Below are 23,996 nucleotides of genomic sequence, written 5' to 3'. Positions count from 1 at the left end.
CCTTCCAAGTGCGATATAATCGTAATGGCTTCGTGCTTTCTCCTGATATATTATGATCTGATATCTTACCATATATCCACTCACCATCTGAGCTAACTAATTATGAGCGCGTGTGTGATATGAAGCAGAGATGGAGCAGTCAACAGGGTCGTATTATTATCTTTTTATTATCTGGTGTCATTCACTCATATCATTTAGTATCTGGTATCATCTAGAATATTTGGTAGAGAGTTTCAATGGGGTTCTTAAAGTGGCTTAAGAAGCTCTTCGGCCGCTGCTTCAGTTGCTGTTCGGACGGACACGTAGGGAAACAGTCTCCTTCAGAACTTAGGCTGACGAATGAGCGGAGTCCGGGCGATGTGACCGAACTACTGAGCTCCGAATTGGAACAGATGGGCCAGAGCCAGGAAGGGGAACAGATGGGCCAGAGCCAGGAAGGGGAACAGATGGGCCAGAGCGAGGAAGGGGAACAGATGGGCCAGAGCGAGGAAGGGGAACAGATGGGCCAGAGCAAAGAAGGGGAACAGATGGGCCAGAGCCAGGAAGGGGAACAGATGGGCGAGAGCCAGGAAGGGGAACAGATGGGCCAGAGCCAGGAAGGGGAACAGATGGGCCAGAGCGAGGAAGGGGAACAGATGGGCCAGAGCGAGGAAGGGGAACAGATGGGTCAGAGCGAGGAAGGGGAACAGATGGGCTAGAGCGAAGAAGGGGAACAGATGGGCCAGAGCCAGGAAGGGGAACAGATGGGCCAGAGCCAGGAAGGGGAACAGATGGGCCAGAGCGAGGAAGGGGAACAGATGGGCCAGAGCGAGGAAGGGGAACAGATGGGCCAGAGCGAAGAAGGGGAACAGATGGGCCAGAGCGAAGAAGGGGAACAGATGGGCCAGAGCCAGGAAGGGGAACACATGGGCCAGAGCCAAGAAGGGGAACAGATGGGCCAGAGCCAGGAAGGGGAACAGATGGGCCAGAGCCAGGAAGGGGAACAGATGGGCCAGAGCGAAGAAGGGGAACAGGTGGGCCAGAGCCAGGAAGGGGAACAGATGGGCCTGAGCGAGGAAGGGGAACAGATGGGCCAGAGTCAGGAAGGGGAACAGATGGGCCAGAGCCAGGAAGGGGAACAGATGGGCCTGAGCGAGGAAGGGGAACAGATGGGCCAGAGCTAGGAAGGGGAACAGATGGGCCAGAGCCAGGAAGGGGAACAGGTGGGCCAGAGCCAGGAAGGGGAACAGATGGGCCAGAGCCAGGAAGGGGAACACATGGGCCAGAGCCAAGAAGGGGAACAGATGGGCCAGAGCCAGGAAGGGGAACAGATGGGCCAGAGCTAGGAAGGGGAACAGTTGGGCGAGAGCCAGGAAGGGGAACAGATGGGCCAGAGCCAGGAAGGGGAACAGATGGGCCAGAGCGAAGAAGGGGAACAGGTGGGCCAGAGCCAAGAAGGGGAACAGATGGGCCAGAGCGAGGAAGGGGAACAGATGGGCCAGAGCGAGGAAGGGGAACAGATGGGCCAGAGCGAAGAAGGGGAACAGATGGGCGAGAGCCAGGAAGGGGAACAGATGGACCAGAGCGAAGAAGGGGAACAGGTGGGCCAGAGCCAGGAAGGGGAACAGGTGGGCCAGAGCGAGGAAGGGGAACAGATGGGCCAGAGCGAGGAAGGGGAACAGATGGGCCAGAGCCAAGAAGGGGAACAGATGGGCCAGAGCCAGGAAGGGGAACAGATGGGCGAGAGCCAGGAAGGGGAACAGATGGGCCAGAGCGAAGAAGGGGAACAGGTGGGCCAGAGCCAGGAAGGGGAACAGGTGGGCCAGAGCTAGGAAGGGGAACAGATGGGCCAGAGCCAAGAAGGGGAACAGATGGGCCAGAGCCAGGAAGGGGAACAGATGGGCGAGAGCCAGGAAGGGGAACAGATGGGCCAGAGCGAAGAAGGGGAACAGGTGGGCCAGAGCCAGGAAGGGGAACAGGTGGGCCAGAGCGAGGAAGGGGAGCAGATGGGCCAGAGCCAGGAAGGGGAACAGATGGGCCAGAGCGAGGAAGGGGAACAGATGGGCCAGAGCCAGGAAGGGTAACAGATGGGCCAGAGCCAAGAAGGGGAACAGATGGGCCAGAGCGAGGAAGGGGAACAGATGGGCCAGAGCGAGGAAGGGGAACAGATGGGCCAGAGCGAGGAAGGGGAACAGATGGGCCATAGCGAGGAAGGGGAACAGATGGGCCAGAGCCAGGAAGGGGAACAGATGGGCCTGAGCGAGGAAGAAGAACAGATGGGCCAGAGCGAGGAAGGGGAACAGATGGGCCAGAGCGAGGAAGGGGAACAGATGGGCCAGAGCCAGGAAGGGGAACAGATGGGCCAGAGCGAGGAAGGGGAACAGATGGGCCAGAGCGAGGAAGGGGAACAGATGGGCCAGAGCCAGGAAGGGGAACAGATGGGCCTGAGCGAGGAAGGGGAACAGATGGGCCAGAGCGAGGAAGGGGAACAGGTGGGCCAGAGCCAGGAAGGGGAACAGATGGGTCACAGCGAGGAAGGGGAACAGATGGGCCAGAGCGAGGAAGGGGAACAGATGGGCGAGAGCCAGGAAGGGGAACAGATGGGTCACAGCGAGGAAGGAGAACAGATGGGCCAGAGCCAGGAAGGGGAACAAATGGGCCAGAGCCAGGAAGGGGAACAGATGGGTCACAGCGAGGAAGGGGAACAGATGGGCCAGAGCCAGGAAGGGGAACAGATGGACCAGAGCCAGGAAGGGGAACAGATGGACCAGAGCCAGGAAGGGGAACAGATGGGCCAGAGCCAGGAAGGGGAACAGATGGGCCAGAGCCAGGAAGGAGAACAGATGGACCAGAGCCAGGAAGGGGAACAGATGGGTCACAGCGAGGAAGGGGAACAGATGGGCCAGAGCCAGGAAGGGGAACAGATGGGCCAGAGCCAGGAAGGGGAACAGATGGGCCAGAGCCAGGAAGGGGAACAGATGGACCAGAGCCAGGAAGGGGAACAGATGGGCCAGAGCCAGGAAGGGGAACAGATGGGCCAGAGCCAGGAAGGGGAACAGATGGGCCAGAGCCAGGAAGGGGAACAGATGGGCCAGAGCCAGGAAGGGGAACAGATGGGCCAGAGCCAGGAAGGGGAACAGATGGGCCAGAGCCAGGAAGGGGAACAGATGAGCCAGAGCCAGGAAGGGGAACAGATGGGCCAGAGCCAGGAAGGGGAGCCGGACCGGGTGGACCAGAGCGGTCCGGACGAAGCGGCGCCGCTCGGGGTGTCAGGACCCGAGTAGGACCGGGCAGAGTATTTTAAAAAAATGAAAAAGATGAAAAAGGCAAATCGGAACAATAAAAAGAAAATGTACAATGAGCTTCGGGAGAAGCTGGCGAAGGGGGAAGGTCAAGATATTGACCCGAAACATCTTCAAGCAATTGAGAAGTTTAACCAAAAGCGTTGAGTTACCTTGAGTTACCTTGACAGTGGCTCAAGGCGCCGCCACAGCCCCCCGTACCTCACTAAAAGTGTACAATTACCAAAGTGCTAGTTACAGGATGAGAGCCACGCTCGTAGAGTCCTGTTTTAGTATTCTTTATCATATAAAGTTTTGTAACTACTACTGGTTTTTGGCCTCCACCACCACCACCACCACCACCACCTCACCTAACTTGTTCCAACCGTCTACCACTGTTACCTTTGTGTCTTCGGCAGCTTTGTTTAGTTAGTTTAAATCTATGACCTCTTGTCCTTGAAGGTCCTGGTCTCAGGAAATCTTCCCTGTCAATTTTATCGATCTCTGTTACTATTTTGTATGTAATTTTGTGTTTGTAAGTGTGTGTGTGTGTGTGTGCAACCCGTCCTCTTAAAAATAACGTCGCTTTACACTCGTATGCGCGCTATGGCCAAAAATGGGCGTAATTTGAAATGAAATCGGCTCACGAAAGTGATGTACTGTCCCGTTTTCTGTTCGAGTCCTCCACCTTACTTGGTTAGGTTAGGAGAGGAAACTTTCAGTTAACGTTTTTCATGACGTTTTGAAACCTTCCTTCCCTGTCCAACCACTTGGGCTGGACAGTAGAGCGACGGTCTCGCTTCATGCAGGTCGGCCCCAGACCCAGGCAGCAGGTCCCCCCTCTCCACGGCGCTGAAAGTCTCGAATGGAAAGGCACACGCAAATACGATTGGTTCCAGCGCCGTCGCAGGAACTGTGAGTTCCAGGGATGACCTCGAAGTTGGTGAAGAAGGGCACAGGGACCAGGTTTAGTTATAATTTATTAAACCCCTCAGGAACCTCTGGTCTCCAACACTCTGGATCGTCTGTGAAACAAACAGCATCGGCCATATGTCACTAAAAGTAGAATAAACAGGGTTAGACCACTCTGACACATCCGAGACTTCTTCACTCTTGGAACCACCAACAGTACAACAGGACTTAGAAGTTGACCTCTTATGCCTGTTGAAACAAACAAGAACAACCAGGAAAAGTGCAAGGAACACCTGTCTGAACTGACTCAGGTGACAACCAGTGTTGGACAAATCATTCAGTCTTCCCGACTCTGCAAGAACCATCAGAGTGATAGAACAAGAAAGCGCCCAGACAAGGTAACAACACAAGAACCTCATCTCATCACTGTGAACTTTATTACCACACAATCTCTTATAGCCACCTTGGCCTCCCATGAAAGTATCAGACTCACTCTGAAGCATGGACAACTCATACTCTGAACTTCACACAGCAAGTGTTTTCCTCCTGGTGACATCAAGCAATTCAGCAACAGTGTTCGGGGTCTTATCACCTGGTAGATGAAAACCAGATTACCTGGGAACCACCCAAGGACAACCTGTAACCCTACACACTCATTAACAAACAAAACAGGGGGGGGGGGGGTAACCACGTCCCACTCTAACTTGGAACTCACATCTGTTACCTTGAACCTCTGCTTCAAAGTTTGACAAAATCCTACAACACCACTCTGCCTCTGAGAATCAATACAACATTTGAACTTAACACTGGTTCCGGACATAGGTGATACACAGTCCATTTCAACAAGTTAGTATGGGTTCTGTGGAACAACAACAGTTTGCATTAAAGCCCTCAGAACACTTTGAGTCGCATTACACAATGTGAAACCACCTGGTTTAAACTACCTGATCCACCTGGAACAAGAATAACTGGCAACTCCACAATGCAATTTAAGCTTAGAAAAAAATATTATCACTATTAACTGTTAAAAAAGATTTGCCAAATTGTCCACCCGTGACATAATCTTCAGATGCTTAGAGTACTGACTCTTTACAATCACTAAACCTACTAAGCTGGGTTATACTCTCACAGTCAACTGAAGAGGGAGGCTCAATAGGTCTCCATCTGCTCGACAGAAGCTGATCATTTCGATGATCTCCCCCACTCTCCAACAGTGGATCTACATCACAGACTGTCTCCTTACTACTCGCAGATATCTTGGGGTTAGTCCTACTTAACGTACACAAAGGCAATGACTCTAAAACTGGAGCGAGTGGGCAAGTAACTGCCAACCTGACATCCTTTTCCAAGCCATCTTGGTTAGAATAAATAACTCTAACTTGGTCAAGGCTACAACGGACTTACTCTCAACACCGGACTCAAACTCTGGAGCGAGCAGGCAAGTAACTGGTACATGAACATCTTGTTCCAAACCGTCTACTTAGACTAGTTCTCTGTGGCTGTTCTTCCTCTTCTCGTCGATTTCCAGGCTTATGTGTCTTGACATTTCCATATGCGTATCCAGGTTGAAGACATCATAAGAAGGAAAGTGAAACGCCACGCAACCTCTGAAGAGACAACTAACACAACACCTGTACCCCCTATTAGACTATTTTACAGGAACTTTTCCACAGCTCATAAAACGGAGGAAAGGGTCCTGAAAGATATTGTTAATAGAAACGTTATCCCTACAGACAAAAATCAGAAGATACAACTGACGATTTACTATAAAACCAAAAACACGGCCAGCCTACTCATGAGAAACTCTCCAGACACAAAGCAGAACGCTTTAAAAGAGACCAACGTCGTCTATGCCTTCACATGCCCTCTTGGGGACTGTAAGCTCCAAAAAACCCAGTATATAGGCAAGACAACAACATCTCTTTCCAGGCGATTAACGATGCATAAGCAACAGGGCTCCATTAAGGAACATATAATCTCTTCCCACAACCAAACCATCACCAGAGAAATCTTAACAAACAACACAGAAATCATCGATAGATACAGCGATAACAGGCGGCTTGACATCTGCGAGGCACTACACATCAAGAAGTCAACACCAGCAATCAACAGCCAATTAATGCACAACTATATTCTACCCACTTCAAGACTCCACTCCAATATAGAAGCATCAAGAAATATGGGCCAATAGGCCCTCTGCAATTACTTCCATTCTTACCTTCAATACCCAGTGTTTCGTGTTCTATCCTGTGTTGAAAGTTTTGTTCACCTCATCCAAAACTGTTGTAACATATCACCTCACCCAAAATGCGGGTATAAAATGAAAAATGAAAGCTGTTTAAATCATAGCATAGCAAGAACTCTGTTTACTGTTTGCAGGTAATAGTTGTGTGTGTGTCAACTAAAAGTCTTTGAAAATGTAATAAGTTATTACGAAACGCGTTCAAGTGTCGCGTCAGACTAGAAATGAAAATGAATTTTGGAGAATTGATTTTTCAATTACCATCAACAGTGAAAAGAAACATAAGAAAGATCGAGAAAATTCGTGTTAGAATTATTAATCTTACTTTTTCGGTCATATTTAATAATATGTCTACAGGAAAGACTGCTACCAAAATATACTAATTATATATATATATATATATATATATATATATATACACATATATATATATATATATATATATATATATATATATATATATATATATATATATATATATACACATATACATATATATAAACACTGCTAAATTTAACCTGGTAAATGACATCAAAGAACAGTGTGTGAAAAAGCGGACAAGTAATGAGCCTGTAGTTAAGGCTGCTACGATACGGAGATTACCAGCGACTATTCATCACCTGGGCTCCTCTCCCCCCCCCCCCGGCTTACCTGAGGGTGTGGGGGGAGGGGGTTCGTTATCTCGCCGCTAAGGGCCACTAGACACGCACTTTCCGTACAACTTGTGCCGAGAAAGTGGGCCGGGGAGGTCACTTCACGGGGTTCAGGCAGCTTCGCCAATCTCTTCTACGGGAACTCTTGCAAGAGACGCTGAACTAATTCTTAGTCGAGTGAGGGAGGGGAGGGGTTGCAGGGGGTGGGGAGGAGTTGCAAGGGGTGGAGGCGGGGTTAGATAAGTTTGTTGGTAATGATTTTGGTTTCCAAGTGAACGTGGAGGTTTATTTTCCAAGTGAACATATTGACTGATTTTCCAGGTGCAAGTGGCGACTTATTTATTAGCCAAGATATTCACATTGTTTGACACGCAATGGTATAGCTGAAAATTGCCTGGAGTACACCTAGAGTACACCTGAACTACACCTGGACTACACCTGCACTACACCTGGACTTCACCTGCACTACACCTGGACTACACCTGTACTACACCTGGAGGGGTTCCTGTAGTTCTACACTCCCGAGTCCGGCCTGAGGCCAGGCTCGACTTAAGAAAGCTTGGTCTAAGAGGCTGTTGCTTGGAGCGGCCACGCAACAGCCTGTTGCTTTTAATTTGGGAGTAATACAGTGTTTTTTTTTTTAGCTCTATTATGTCAAGCTGAAACGCGTGATCCACCAGCCTGTTGTAGCCAGTATATGATTCTCAACAACATCACGACAAGGGCATGACTATTGTTCTGTGGTAGGATTCATCAAGTATTTATTGCTTTCAGTTACGAAACCTGTACATCTTTCCTGGGTAATGGCATATGACAGGTGTTGTATGACAGTTCATCCACTTCTTGATTTCTGAATTCATCTTCAAGTATCTCACTTCTTTCTTAGTGAATGCTCAGTTGCACAGAACTGTGTCCTGTGCGCCTCACCAAGCTCAGAACTGAGTCCTGTGCATCCTCACCAAGCTCAGAACTGTGTCCTGTGCGCCTCACCAAGCTCAGAACTGAGTCCTGTGCACCCTCACCAAACTCAGAACTGTGTCCTGTACGCCTCACCAAGCTCAGACCTGTGTCCTGTGCACCCTCCTTAAGCTCAGAACTGAGTCCTGTGCTCCCTGACCAAGCTCAGACGCGTGTCCTGTGCACCTCACCAAGCTCAGACCCGTGTCCTGTGCGTCTCACCAAGCTCAGAACTGCGTCCTGTGCACCCTCACCAAGCTCAGACCCATGTCCTGTGCGCCTCATCATGTAACACCTCTATAAAATATATACTAAACTAATAATGTAACACTACTACTTATACTGAGTAACACTTCCTATCGGTTGCACTTGGTAACACTGTTATTGAACACTGTAATATGAGCTGACATTTGATGGTTACACCGGAACCAAAAGGTACACTGCCAACAAGGAAATGCTACACAGGATTAAAAAAAACGCTGCCACCATCTGCCTTGACCATTGAGACTATATCAAGCAACGAGGCAAGAAACATTGCTTGACTTGGAGAGTACTTTCTATAACTGTCATTAATTATGGGACGGTTGTCAGCCCACTATATCCAAAAGGCTCAGAGGATTCAACAATTGACACAGACGGGAAATTTAACAAAAGTTTATTGAGAACAAAATTATGCTAATCACCACTATAAATCCTACTCTAACAGTGGCCAATAGTTAAGAAATTTAGACATGGAACAAAACCCTCAGAGATCACACTTTACCTTAAGACTTCTGTCTCTCCCTCCGGTGGATTCACTCTGTCACTCTCTGGCTGTGAGATGTTCTCACAGATCCACTCTTGACCCTGGTGTCCGGCACTCTGTCTCTAAGTCTCCACAGGACCAATATATACACCCCAAAAGGGGGGGGGGGAGGGGGAGATTTGCTGCTGCTACCTACACGAAAAATGTAAGAGGTCGGCCACACGTGCACAAACACTCAAGAATTTTTCCATCAAACTTGTTTGACATTCACCATACACTGTTCAAGAGAGGAATTATTTATTACGCGTGTGGCTGACCTCTGACCTGGCTAAAAAGGGGAGATCCATGGATGTTTACACATAAGAATCTGGGGTCTCATTCCATTGCAATGTTTGACAAGAGTATCATGAAATATTACAAACTTGAAACTAGCTGACTAAGACTAACCCAGGAATTTTTTAATCAACATACAAGATAATCCAAATGTCATCTGGGCTGACCTCTTGGAGAATGCTTCCCTGGGTGTGAACTCTAGGGAGGGGGGGTCATGGGTGTTACAACCAAGCTCAGAACTGAGTCCTGTGCGCCCTCACCAAGTTCAGAACTGAGTCCTGTGCTCCTCACCAAGTTCAGAACTGAGTCCTGAGTTCCTCGCCAAGACGTTCAACAACCATCCCCGATGATGGTCCGGTGTTGGAAGTTCCTAGGCGTCACTGGGTGATGGAGGGTGGGGGGTGATGGGGGGGGGATGGGTGTTACTCTCACGGCGGACAGACCGTGACTGGGGCGCCATAACAGTGTCACAAACTACTACCTCCTAATGGCTGTATGACCGTCCCATTAATCACCTGCTACCACCGACTGCTGTAAGTAACTACTACGATGGCCTTCAACAGGCGGGCCGCCGGCATTAAACCAACTGAGAAGGGACACCCTCTTGAACTTGACTCAACAAGTGTGTCATGCAACACCTCAAGCTGTTGAGGTGTTGCATGCCACACGCTTTAGCCTAGAGTTGTCTGCTTCATCTTGGTGTACTGTTGCTGTTGGTGGCACTGTTGCTCTCTCTGCTCCTCTCCATAGCGACTCCACCTCCTTCACGGGCCCTGGAAGGCCTTGTCTTTCCTGGACAGATCGCAGGGAGCCGAAAAGACAAGTCTCCTCTGATTTATTGCTATAATGATAATAATTTCCACTTCGTCAACAGTTTCTCAGACATTGTATCGCAACTCTTCACATCCAGGCCTACGTATAGGCCTCCTGTGCACATATGGCTAATGTGACCATCACCAGTGAACGCAGCTGACCCTTATATGACCTCAGGAGGGCAGGTCAACACTCCAGGTGCCAGATTCACGATGCAATTACGTAAGCACTTACGAACATATCCATCTTTTCTTAATCTTTGGCGGCTTTGTTTACAATTATTAAACAGTTAATGAGCTCCGAAGCACCAGGAGGCTGTTTATAACAATAACAACAGGGAAGTTTCCATGCTTGTAAACTGTTTAATATATGTAACCACAGCCGTCAAAGATTGAGGAAAGATGTAAACGTTCGTAAGTACTTGTGTAACTGCTTCGTGAATCTGGCAGCTGGTTCTTCGAGCGCACATCACCATGTGATTGCCTCATGCTGCCAAATTCGACCAATCACATCGAGCCAAGTGCCACCTAGCTACCTCTCGTGACACGTCACGTGATTAAAGTGTTCAAAAAGAGACCAATCCCAATCCTTTCTAGAGACTAAACTGCACTAAACTGCAGACTAAACTGCATCCCAATCCTTTCTAAACTAAACTTAAATTCAGTAAATATTTATTTACTGAATAAACTGCATTTATTCTGTAAATAAACACAGTAAATACTGCCAAATAAAATGCCACCTTCTCAAGCCTTTCACGTCCAGACGGGATAACAAGACATGATACAAAAATATATATATATATGCGAACCTTTGAAATTAGCAACCAAATTTACCCCTCTGGGCGCGTTCTCCGGGGCCGCTCTCATCAACACACCATCACCAGGGAAGATGTTGGCTTCGACAGGCAACATTTTTCCTCCAACGAGCTATAAGGCTTGACAAACACGACCGGAACGACCACTGTGCTCGAGGCAACGACTGCCAGTGGTGGTCGTGGTGGGGTCAGAGGTCAGGTGGGACGCATGGATTCCGGTCTGGGGTCTCCACTACGGTCTGGTGAAGGCTTGCTGATTATTATTATATATTGGTACTTTCCAGTACTACCGTTAGTGGAATTGTTGACACTATTACTAATATCCCTGCTGGTATTGTTGTTGTTGCTGGTACTGTTGTTGGTACTGTTGCTGCTGCTGGTATTGTTGTTGTTGCTGGTACTGTTGTTGGTACTGTTGCTGGTACTGTTGTTGGTACTGTTGCTGGTACTGTTGTTGGTACTGTTGCTGGTACTGTTGTTGGTACTGTTGCTGTTACTGTTGTTGTTGCTGGTACTGTTGTTGTTGCTGGTACTGTTGTTGGTACTGTTGCTGGTAATGTTGCTGGTAATGTTGCTAGTACTGTTGCTGCTGCTGGTACTGTTGCTGATACTGTTGCTGGTACTGTTGCTGGTACTGTTGCTGGTACTGTTGCTGGTACTGTTTCTGTTGCTGGTACTGTTGTTGGTACTGTTGCTGCTGCTGGTACTGTTGCTGTTGCTGGTACTGTTGCTGGTACTGTTGCTGCTGCTGGTACTGTTGCTGGTACTGTTGCTGTTGCTGGTACTGTTGCTGGTATTGTTGCTGTTGCTGGTACTGTTGCTGGTACTGTTGCTGCTGCTGGTACTGTTGCTGTTGCTGGTACTGTTGCTGCTGCTGGTACTGTTGCTGGTACTGTTGCTGCTGCTGGTACTGTTGCTGTTGCTGGTACTGTTGCTGCTGCTGGTACTGTTGCTGGTACTGTTGTTGGTGCTGGTATTGTTGTTGGTGCTGGTACTGTTGTTAGTACTGTTGCTGCTGCTAGTACTGTTGCTGTTGCTGGTAATGTTGCTGGTACTGTTGCTGGTACTGTTGCTGCTGCTGGTACTGTTGCTGCTGCTGGTACTGTTGCTGGTACTGTTGCCGGTACTGTTGCTGGTACTGTTGCTGGTACTGTTGCTGGTACTGTTGCTGGTACTGTTGCTGGTACTGTTGTTGGTACTGTTGCTGGTACTGTTGCTGGTACTGTTGTTGGTACTGTTGCTGCTGCTCTCATTATCGCTGCTGGTGTTTATATCGTTGTTAGTGCTACTATCTGTCTTTGTTAAGGATGTTGACATTTTAAATTCTTACTCTTGTTACTGCTTTCATTGTTACTATTCTTGTTTTTGCTACTGTTGTAATTGTTGCTACTGTTGTAATTGTTGCTACTGTTGCTCTTCTTGGAGCTATTGTCGTTGTCAGTCAACCAGATTAATTAACTAATATTTCAACCAAATGTGTCCAGGCACTGCCCCAGGATTCGTCAGCATCCCAAACGATTGCAAAGTAGTGCCATGATCGTGCCACTGGGATACAGGCCACTGGGATACAGGACACTGGGATACAGTACACAGATAATTAACTATCCTCCGGTTAGTTCAACATCTACTGAGAAGAATGTACCTGATGGGATGATCACAAACGCTACTCATATGGGGCCAGATTCACGAAGGTACTTACGAATGTTTTTCTTCTTAGCTACGAATGTTTTTCTTCTTAGCGCCTTCGTGGCGGCTGTGTCGGTGTTCAGGTAGCTACATTAAGAAGAAAAACCTTCGTAAGTTTGGTCCGTCATCTAAGTGTGCTGTCGGCCACTCGTAGCTTTACGTAAACTGGATATAACTAAATTTTTCTCTACTACAAAACACTGGGATCGATTTTAACATAAACAAAAGATTATTAGTTGGCGAATCTCGTGAAGAGGAGTCATTTGTGTTAGTTATATATGCATTCTCTGCTTGAAACTTGAAGTAAATATGTCTTTTATGAGAGTAGAATTAGTTTTATAATAGCAAGATATTATACCAGTAGTTATTAAGTAAATAAACACTGGTGAACATGAAATATGAGAGAAGGTTATGAGCCCTGCCTGATGGGAGCATTTACTAACACCAAATGCCCCTGTTCACCTAGTAATCAGTAAGGGTGTACCTTAGCTATACATACACAATTTTAATTTATTTTGTTTGGTTTTATTTTGAAATTAAATCTGGGTGAGACATAAAAGAAAAATATCCTGCACAAATGATGTTAGGTTAGGGTAAAAACTTCAAAAACTTTTCTCATTGAATACTTAAACCTATAATTATGACTATATGGACTATTAAAGGAGAGAGAGGGAAGCAGGGGTTCAAGACCTCTTCCTGTTACACAACTTGGGTGTGGAACAAGTAATTATCAAAAGAAGGCACCATGCCGGGAAGGCTATGTAGCAGTAAGGCAGTGAGGCGAGGCAGCTACTTATTTGAGGAATGCTTATTTTATTTACCTTATAAAGCTGAGGCAGCCTATTTTATTTGAGGAATGCTCAGTGGATTCCTCTACATTTAGCATGGAACAAATTTGTGTCCAAGACCTCTTCCTGTTACACAATTTGGCTGTGTAACAATCAGTAAGTAATTATCCAAAGAAGGCACCAAGCTGGGAAGGCTATGTAGCACCAGTGTGTGTAGCAATAAACCTAATTTTTTTAACAAATAATGCACCTGTGAGAAACAAATCCTGTCAGCTGTAAAAATATTGATGCAATTATTTAAATAAAAAATATAATGAAAGAAATATTACTTGTTTTTTTTATCCTATCTTTTTGTACTATACAGTACAGTATATCCAAAGAAGTGAAAATTGAGACATAATGCACAATTTAATGAATGATTCAAAAGAAATATGACTACTGTATTACATATCAACATGAGATCTTAATGATCCATGGTTAACATGATTTAATTAGGATAATATTGGTAATAACATAAACTATAATTTAAAATCTTTATTTCTGATATTTTTGTATTAAGAAGCTTAGGTATACACAGCAATGTGCTGCTGCCCTGTTCTATATGGAAGATTACACAGTGTAGATAAAAAAAACTAACTGTAAGTTCATCTAATACTCCTATCTCACAGGATGGTTAGGCATAAATGGAATCAGGGGAGAACTGCCCCAGTACAAAAAACAAATCAACTCTGACTAAACAATAACTTCACGATTTTCACAGGAGGTAAGCACTGAATCATGGAAACATTATATTATAACTACTCTTACTACTTTCTACAAGAATCCTCTCAAACAAGGTATTTTTTTTTAACATGCTTAGGTATACAAAGCAATGTGCTGCTTCCCTATTCTGCATAAAGGACCACACATTGTAGATAAAAAACCAGCTACAAGCTCATCCAACATCCTCACCTCACAGGATGGCCAGTCATACATGGAATCAGGAGAGAATAAAATACTTAAGGCTGATCTATTAGCCTCCACTGGCAAAATCTGGGTACAGCACAAGAATATCTTCCAATATTCCCGAGTGTATGAAGTAATTACAGAGCTCAAAGTGCCTCATACCATTTGGTCTGAAGTCACTGATAACACGGCAATCACAGATATAGTGTTGGAGAGAATGTCATCTCAAGTAGGACTGAAAACAGATGTTTTTTTACCCAGATGGTTAAAACCCATGGAACCGCCTACCCGCTGAAGCCGTACATGCCAAAATCCAGCTAGAAAATATCATTAGAACAATTGGCGGGACTTAACAAGCCCCTGGCTTTTTGTCCTAGTCGAGGCCACTAGATAGTTAGTGGCCCTTTGGGTAAATTTAGGTAAATATATACGTAAATAGATACCATCGCTTCTCAAGTCTAGGGAGCGACATGGGGAGCCATACACTATCTCTTAGAATTACGTAGGTAAACAAAAAATGTAACATATTTGTATACTCCAATGTCGGTGCTGACTGTACAAGTTGAAAAAACATTGTTTTACTTCGAAATATACTAATTTTATAAGAAAATTCGACGCAAATATGTCGCAAGTGGTCACGGATAAGTTCTGATATGGCAGCGTCGTGATTGGCTACAGCTGTAAGATGAAAAATGTTACCTTCTCTCTCATTGGCCAAACTAAAATCCTAGTGACATTTAGCGAGACCTAAGTGAACTACTTAGAAATCTTCGTAAGTTTACTTCTCTGAATCGCCCTTTGGCGCGTTCTTAGCCTGTACTTAGGAACCTTCGTAGCAAACTTACTTACGAAGAAATACATGGAGCTTCGTGAATCTAGGTCATGCACGTCGATATATATTGACCTATTCATCAATAACGCAGGAACGTGGGTAAGGACACCGGCTTTGACAGGTGTCTCGCAAAGATGAAGATCTTTTTTAGTATAAGCCTATGGAAACCAGGAACAGCCGTCGTCACTGGGGGAGACCTAGAAACTGCATGATCTGCAACTAGTCGTAGGCTGATATGTGCCCAGGAGAGTGAACTCAACGACTGGCTAAGGGGTGCTGTAGGGAGTGTTCTCCTTTTGCCTAGAGGCATCAAAGTGCCCTGAGAGGGGGAAAGATGCCCAGAGAGGGGGGAAAAGGTGCCCAGAGAGGTGGGAAAAGGTGCCCAGAGAGGTGGGAAAAGGTGCCCAGAGAGGTGAGAAAAGGTGCCCAGAGAGGGGGGAAATGTGCCCAGAGAGGGGTAAAGGAAGGCAGGTTTTATTTTTTTGGAAAAGAATGAGAGGAACTGAGAGAGTTCAGTGGGTTCAGTTCAGAGAGTTCACCCCTTCAATGGCAGGGAGAACATTACTGTGACCTCTGGCCTCGGGTCTGCCGTGATGTGAGCACCGTTATCCACCCATTCAGGAACCATTGATATAGTGTATTCACTTCCCTTTGTTAGGATGTATAAAACAAAATACCTTGATTTGTTTAACTTGAATTCATAACAATGATCGACATAGATCCTCGAGCATTACCTGCCAACCTGCCTTGTGCCATACTGGCAAGTTTGGCAGTGTTTGACCGCCTCCTTTATTTCACTGCCGGATGTAACTGTCAAATCATTCTCAGCGAGACTTACACTTCTGTCAAAACATTACCGAGGCGGTCAACCTATATACGCGAGTGACCCCAGCAACAGGTGTGAAACCCTCCCCCCCCCCCTGTCCAAACACTTGAGCTGTACGGTAGAGCGGCGGTCTCGCTTCATGCAGGTCGGCGTTCAATCCCCGACCGTCCACAAGTGGTTCGGCACCATTCCTTCCCTCCGTCCCATCCCAAATCCTTATCCTGAGTCCTTCCCAGTGCTAAATAGTCGTAATGGCTTGATAGTTTCCCCTGATAGTTTCCTTTTCCCCTTTCCTTCTCCCCGCCTGCCCTGGGAGAGCTGGGACCTATGAGCTAGGAGCGAGGAGCTGGGAGCTGGGAGCTTGGAGCTGGGAGCTAGGAGCTAGGAGCTAGGAGCTAGGAGCTAGGTACACCGGACCATCTGAGCCAAATGAGCACCAGCCGGAATAAGATCATCTATCCTCAGCTCACACACTGGAACCATGCTAATAACGGCTTCCCAAATGTCATAACGAGCGCCTATAACCGGAATTCACTGTAAGCGAGTGTCACAGTAGAGAATATGGTGGGTACTGGTTACCAGGTCCAAGCGGGTCATACCTGGATCATACCTGCAGAGGGTTCTGCGAGTCCCCCTACTCCCTGACCCCGCCTGATGTCACCCTTCTCTTGCCATAACTTGGTTCAACAGTGATAAAACATTATGGAAACACGTTTCTCACCGCTGGTATCAACAACCCACTACCAGCGGTAACAATATTTGGTGCCCCAATAACACGACCCATGCCCCAATAACACGACCCATGCTCCAATAACGCGACCCATGCTCCAATAACGCGACCCATGCTCCAATAACACGACCCATGCTCCAATAACACGACCCATGCTCCAATAACACGACCCATGCTCCAATAACACGACCCATGCCCCAATAACGCGACCCATGCTCCAATAACACGACCCATGCTCCAATAACACGACCCATACTCCAATAACACGACCCATGCTCCAATAACACGACCCATGCCCCAATAACGCGACCCATGCTCCAATAACACGACCCATGCTCCAATAACACGACCCATGCTCCAATAACACGACCCATGCTCCAATAACACGACCCATGCTCCAATAACACGACCCATGCTTCAATAACACGACCCATGCTCCAATAACACGACCCATGCCCCAATAACGCGACCCATGCTCCAATAACGCGACCCATGCTCCAATAACACGACCCATGCTCCAATAACACGACCCATGCTCCAATAACACGACCCATGCTCCAATAACACGACCCATGCTCCAATAACACGACCCATGCTCCAATAACACGACCCATGCTCCAATAACACGACCCATGCTCCAATAACACGACCCATGCTCCAATAACGCCACCCATGCTCCAATAACACGACCCATGCTCCAATAACACGACCCATGCTCCAATAACACGACCCATGCTCCAATAACACGACCCATGCTCCAATAACGCGACCCATGCTCCAATAACACGACCCATGCTCCAATAACACGACCCATGCCCCAATAACGCGACCCATGCTCCAATAACGCGACCCATGCTCCAATAACGCGACCCATGCTCCAATAACGCGACCCATGCTCCAATAACACGACCCATGCTCCAATAACACGACCCATGCTCCAATAACACGACCCATGCTCCAATAACACCACCCATGCTCCAATAACACGACCCATGCTCCAATAACACCACCCATGCTCCAATAACACGACCCATGCTCCAATAACACGACCCATGCTCCAATAACACGACCCACGCTCCAGTAACACGGCCCATGCCCCAATAACACGTTCCATGCCCCAATAACACGACCCATGCTCCAATAACACGTTCCATGCCCCAATAACACGTTCCATGCTCCAATAACACGTTCCATGCTCCAATAACACGTTCCATGCCCCAATAACACGTTCCATGCCCCAATAACACGTTCCATGCCCCAATAACACGTTCCATGCCCCAATAACACGTTCCATGCCCCAATAACATGTTCCATGCCCCAATAACACGTTCCATGCCCCAATAACACGTTCCATGCCCCAATAATGCGTCCCATTACCGGGAGTGGTGACTATCTTAGAGTCCCGTATCCCAGAGCTGTGGGCACTCAGCTGGTGTGGAGGGCTGTGGGCACTCAGCTGGTGTGGAGGGCTGTGGGCACTCAGCTGGTGTGGAGGGCTGTGGGCACTCAGCTGGTGTGGAGGGCTGTGGGCACTCAGCTGGTGTGGAGGGCTGTGGGCACTCAGCTGGTGTGGAGGGCTGTGGGTACTCAAACCCTCTATGTTGAAAGAGAGGCGAATTAGGAGGGGATATGATAACAACGTATAAGATATTAAGGAGAATTAAGATGAACAAGAGGCAGTGTTGAGAATGAACAGGACAGGACTAGAGCGCCCGGGGTGGGAGCTGATGATGGAAGTGAACCAGAATGATACCAGGTGGGTGGAACTGCAGAGACGCCAGGTGGGTGGAACTGCAGAGACGCCAGGTGGGTGGAACTGCAGAGACGCCAGGTGGGTGGAACTGCAGAGACGCCAGGTGGGTGGAACTGCAGAGACGCCAGGTGGGTGGAACTGCAGAGACGCCAGGTGGGTGGAACTGCAGAGACGCCAGGTGGGTGGAACTGCAGAGACGCCAGGTGGGTGGAACTGCAGAGACGCCAGGTGGGTGGAACTGCAGAGACGCCAGGTGGGTGGAACTGCAGAGACGCCAGGTGGGTGGAACCAGACAGGCTTCAAGCGGAGATCGTGGAGATAAACAGCCTCCAAACGAAATATGATGAGAAACAGAATGAATGAAAACCATCACATTTGCTGCCCATGAGATGAGGAAGGCAGGCTTAGGGAGCTATAGCTCAACCCTGTAAACACCTCTTGGTCAATTCACACACACACACACACACACACACACACACACACACACACACACACACACACACACACACACACACACACACACACACACACACACACTGACAGTCATGGTCAGTCAGCCGTGGTGGACAGAAGTGGGTCTGGGAAGCATTTGGGCTACTAGTGAATTGGGAGGGATAAGCAAGTTACATTGAAGTGAAAAAGTGTATATAAGTGAATGAATAACTAGTAAACTGACTCAAACCACAAGAGCACAAGAAAGAAAGTAACAATAACACCATTGATAATAGGTGTTGAACACATTGCGGCATTGTGAAACAGTGGAGCAGACCTCGCGGTGGCCGTGACCTCACCATCCTCAATCTATGACCGACTGGGACCTCACACTGGTTGCAACAATCTTATCTGACGCACTTCGTGGAGTACTTGCTCGCCTTTTCTGTAGCAGATCGTGCAAGGTAATTGGAGCACCTGTTGGTTAGGTTGTTTATTGCAATGACGAAATCAGGAAGGGCCCCACGATCAAGCACCAGCAGGTAAGAGAACAATAGATTTGTAGACAAGCTAATAGGGAAAGTTGTACAGGAGGAGCATTTGAATGGAGGATCTTGTCCAAGAGATTAAAATGAGATATTTCAACAAATACAGGACGAGGTTGAGAGACAGGAGCAAGAGCTTATGCTCTATATTAAGGAAGAAATTAGGAAGAGCAGGGAAGAATAGGAGATGAATTAGGAAGGATTAACACCATGGTTAGGGACAGTGGATTAGTGGGGGATGGATTAGTGAGTGCAGGAGGGATGGGGGTACCCAGGGGAGGAGCTACCAATATGAGAGTGAATCACTGAAAAGGGCAGTCAATTATACTCGAGGAATTATTCAAATCTAGGACAACATCAAGACAAGAAAGGACTGAAATGGAAAAATATGAATTGCATGAGATATTGAGATGTATTAGGGCTGAGATGGCAGGAAACAAGGTGGAACTCAGCCGCCAGTTTAGACCTTACAATTGTACCAAGAATAGACCTGTTCTGGTACAATTCTCTAATGAACAGGCAGTGGATTACATAATGTAGAACAAACATTTACTCAGAGGCAGTGAAGCCCATTACAATATGTTTATTGAGAAGAATATGACGAAAGATGAACAAATAGCCCGCAAGGCGAAATGGCCTGCACGACACCGAAACCCTAGCCTCCCAAGTCACACCCTCCCCAACTCTGCCTTCCTATACCTCCCCTCTGCTTCAACCCCCAACAACTCCCCTACCCCTTCCACACTTGCGCTCAGCTCAACCTGCTACATCGCACCCTTCAATGACCATATCGGGCCAAGCCATACCCTCCCCAAACCCACCTTCCCACATTTCCTTCCTTACTACCCCCTCCAACTCCCCTGCCCTTTCTACCCCATTGCCTTCAATTCCATCTGCTCCATCCCAGCTTCCACTGCCCCTCCTCTTCCCCTTACCCCCAAACCCCACCCAACATTCATCCTTCCTCTGCACCCCCATCTCCCATATAACCCCCTCACCTTGTGACCCCCTAACACCTTCCCCCATCTCCCTCTTTCCTTCTTTTATCCCAAAACCCCCACCTACCCCTGATTCCCACCTGACTAATACACCCTCTCTTCCACTCCCATCACCCATGCTCCATTCTCCCCTCAGCTCTCTGCCCCCCACTATCCTCCCCCCCCCCCGCCAACCTCTCAACCTCTATCTGACTCTCAGCCTCACTCTACTTCTCAACCCCCCTATCCCATTCAGACCCTCCCTAATTTTCAGACCCACTATGCCCTTCCTACCCCTTAGATGTCCAGACCCCCCATTCACCTCCCAGGCACCCAAGGCACCCCCCCAGCACCCCACCCCATGCACCCCCACCAGCAACCCACCCCATGCACCACTCCCCAGCCCCCATTTGACCCCCAGACACCCCAGATCTCCAGAGAAAGGGTGAACTCTGGCACCAGAGTTTCCAAGAAGAGTCTCAAGGTTTTGTACACCAATGCTGATGGGGTATCCAATAAAGCAGAAGAGATAAAAGAAAGAGTGAGGCAGATGCAGACATAGTTGCTATAGTGGAAACTAAAATAAATGATGACCTGGAAAATCGGGATACCAATGAAAGCACAAGCTCCATACATGGAACTCTGACAGCGGATAGGAAGAAGATTGTGATCTTGATAGTCAACAATCCCACACCAAAATGTAGAAGGCCCAGGCAAGAGTATGATGACAGCAACAAGGCATGTATAGATGAACTGCAGAAGGCAGCAACAATAGCACATAGAATGAGAGCGAAACTGCTGGTCATGGGGGACCTAAATCACGGAGAGATAAATTGGGAAACAAAGAATCCCCATGGCGAGGAGGAAACGTGGGGAGCGAAGTCAGTAGACATTATAGACAGGAATTTCCTAACAAAACATGTGAAGGAAGACACAAGGGAAAGAGGAGGGGATACACCGAGCCTATTAGACCTGATTTTCACCCAGAACGTAGAAGACATTGACAATTTAGAACATGAAATACCTCTAGGGGCCAGTGACCCTTGTGTCCTAGTCTTTGACTATATGATGGAACTCAAACTTCTGACCAAGGGACAAGGGGTCTGGGAAAGGAGAGTTGACTACAGGAAAGGTGACTACCGAAGGATAAGGGACTATCTGGGAGAAGTGCAGTGGGAGGAAGAAATTAGAGGAAAAACAGTCCAAGATATGATGGACCTAGTCATACGGAAATGCCAGGAGGCCGAAGAGAGATTTATACCAACAGTAAAGGAAAAAAGTAAGAGGGAATATAATAACCCATGGTTTAATAGACAGTGTCAGGAAGCAAAACTGAGAAGCAGGCGGGAGTGGAGGAAGTACAGACGACAAAGGACAGAGGACAACAGGATCAGATGCAACAGAGCTAGGAACGATTACATTAACATAAGATGAGTATTGGAAAAAAATTATGAGAACAATATTGCGATCAAAGCGAAAAAGCAACCTAAATTACTACACAGCCATATAACAAGACAAATGTTGGCAAATGACAAAGTGACAAGACTAAGGAAAACAGAGGGGATATATATACAGAAAGTGACAAGGAACTCTGTGAGGCATTGAATGCTAGTTCACAACCGAGCCTGAGCAGCTCCCATTGTTAGAAGAGATTCTCCTAGACGGAAGACTATCAGATATAGAGGTGACAGCAGAGGAGGTAATGAAACAGTTGACAACACTGGATGCAACTAAAGCAGTTGGACCAGACAAAGTATCACCGTGGATACTAAAAGAGGCAGCACAGGCCCTCAGCGTGCCTCTGGCAATGATCTTTAATGAGTCACTTATGTCGGGAGAATTGCCCAGTTGCTGGAAGGAGGCAAATGTCGTACCGATTTTCAAAAAAGGAGACTGGGAAAAGGCACTTAACTACAGACCCGTATCACTGACAAGCATCCCCTACATAATACTTGAAAGAATAATTAGGCTAAGACTGGTTGTACACCTGGAGAACGTTAGGTTTGTGAACAAACATCAACATGGGTTCTGGAAAGGGAAATCATGCCTAACAAACCTTTTGGAATTCTATGATAAAATAACAAGGATAAGGCAGGACAGAGATGGTTGGGCAGACTGCATATTTCTAGACTGTCAAAAGGCCTTTGATACAGTACCGCACATGAGACTGCTATTCAAACTTAAGAGGCAGGCGGGAGTAAGCGGAAAGGCCCTAGTATAGAGAAATTAAGGAACTACCTAACAGGCAGGAGCCAGAGAGCTACGGTAAGGGGCGAGAAGTCGCACTGGCGAACTGAAACGAGTGGAGTACCTCAAGGATCGGTGCTGAGACCAATTCTATTTCTACGTTATATATATACGTTAACATGTTTAGAGGCGGGACTAAAGAGCCAAAGCTCAACCCCCGCAAGCACAAATAGGTGAGTACACACACACAATTAATTCCACGTTAAATTCCAAACACTCGAGTGGCTCACTGATATGAGCTTTACACAAGAACATAATCAGCGGAAATTCCCTTGTATTAAATTCACGAGCTGTAATACATCAGAGGTGCTGCCTGCTCTAGTGTGATGGGGTACATCAGAGGTGCTGCCTGCTCTAGTGTGATGGGGTACATCAGAGGTGCTGCCTGCTCTAGTGTGATGGGGTACATCAGAGGTGCTGCCTGCTCTAGTGTGATGGGGTACATCAGAGGTGCTGCCTGCTCTAGTGTCATGGGGTACATCAGAGGTGCTGCCTGCTCTAGTGTGATGGGGTACATCAGAGGTGCTGCCTGCTCTAGTGTGATGGGGTACATCAGAGGTGCTGCCTGCTCTAGTGTGATGGGGTACATCAGAGGTGCTGCCTGCTCTAGTGTCATGGGGTACATCAGAGGTGCTGCCTGCTCTAGTGTCATGGGGTACATCAGAGGTGCTGCCTGCTCTAGTGTGATGGGGTACATCAGAGGTGCTGCCTGCTCTAGTGTCATGGGGTACATCAGAGGTGCTGCCTGCTCTAGTGTCATGGGGTACATCAGAGGTGCTGCCTGCTCTAGTGTGATGGGGTACATCAGAGGTGCTGCCTGCTCTAGTGTGATGGGGTACATCAGAGGTGCTACCTGCTCTAGTGTCATGGGGTACATCAGAGGTGCTGCCTGCTCTAGTGTCATGGGGTACATCAGAGGTGCTGCCTGCTCTAGTGTCATGGGGTACATCAGAGGTGCTGCCTGCTCTAGTGTGATGGGGTACATCAGAGGTGCTGCCTGCTCTAGTGTGATGGGGTACATCAGAGGTGCTGCCTGCTCTAGTGTGATGGGGTACATCAGAGGTGCTGCCTGCTCTAGTGTCATGGGGTACATCAGAGGTGCTGCCTGCTCTAGTGTCATGGGGTACATCAGAGGTGCTGCCTGCTCTAGTGTCATGGGGTACATCAGAGGTGCTGCCTGCTCTAGTGTGATGGGGTACATCAGAGGTGCTGCCTGCTCTAGTGTCATGGGGTACATCAGAGGTGCTGCCTGCTCTAGTGTCATGGGGTACATCAGAGGTGCTGCCTGCTCTAGTGTGATGGGGTACATCAGAGGTGCTGCCTGCTCTAGTGTCATGGGGTACATCAGAGGTGCTGCCTGCTCTAGTGTGATGGGGTCCATCAGAGGTGCTACCTGCTCTAGGGTGATGGGGTACATCAGAGGTGCTACCTGCTCTAGGGTGATGGGGTCCATCAGAGGTGCTGCCTGCTCTAGTGTGATGGGGTACATCAGAGGTGCTACCTGCT

At 47.7% G+C, this 23,996-nt stretch overlaps 2 protein-coding genes across 2 annotated transcripts in view; one reads left to right on the top strand and one right to left on the bottom strand.

Moving 5' to 3' along the window:
* The first annotated feature begins 1,391 nt into the window (after positions 1–1,391).
* LOC138366354 (uncharacterized) lies at positions 1,392–1,811 on the top strand. The gene has a single exon (XM_069327388.1). The coding sequence runs from the start codon at positions 1,392–1,394 to the stop codon at positions 1,809–1,811; it is 420 nt and encodes a 139-aa protein (XP_069183489.1).
* A 20,962-nt stretch (positions 1,812–22,773) lies between these two features.
* The window catches only part of LOC123757388 (protein FAM186A-like), a 2,277-nt gene continuing 1,054 nt past the window's right edge, over positions 22,774–23,996 (bottom strand). The window contains exon 1 of the mRNA XM_045740939.2: positions 22,774–23,996. This exon is cut by the window's right edge and continues 1,054 nt beyond it. Coding sequence (XP_045596895.2) covers positions 22,774–23,996 — 1,223 coding nt within the window.

The sequence above is a fragment of the Procambarus clarkii genome, chromosome 19 (assembly GCF_040958095.1).
Source record: "Procambarus clarkii isolate CNS0578487 chromosome 19, FALCON_Pclarkii_2.0, whole genome shotgun sequence".
Classification (NCBI taxonomy): domain Eukaryota; kingdom Metazoa; phylum Arthropoda; class Malacostraca; order Decapoda; family Cambaridae; genus Procambarus; species Procambarus clarkii.
The sequence above is the reverse complement of the archived record's forward strand: the minus strand, read 5'-3'. Positions and strand labels throughout refer to the sequence as shown.

Coding starts and splice junctions, on each gene's coding strand:
- LOC138366354 (XM_069327388.1), top strand. CDS start 1,392: ATGGGCCAGAGCGAAGAAGGGGAACAGGTGGGCCAGAGCCAAGAAGGG.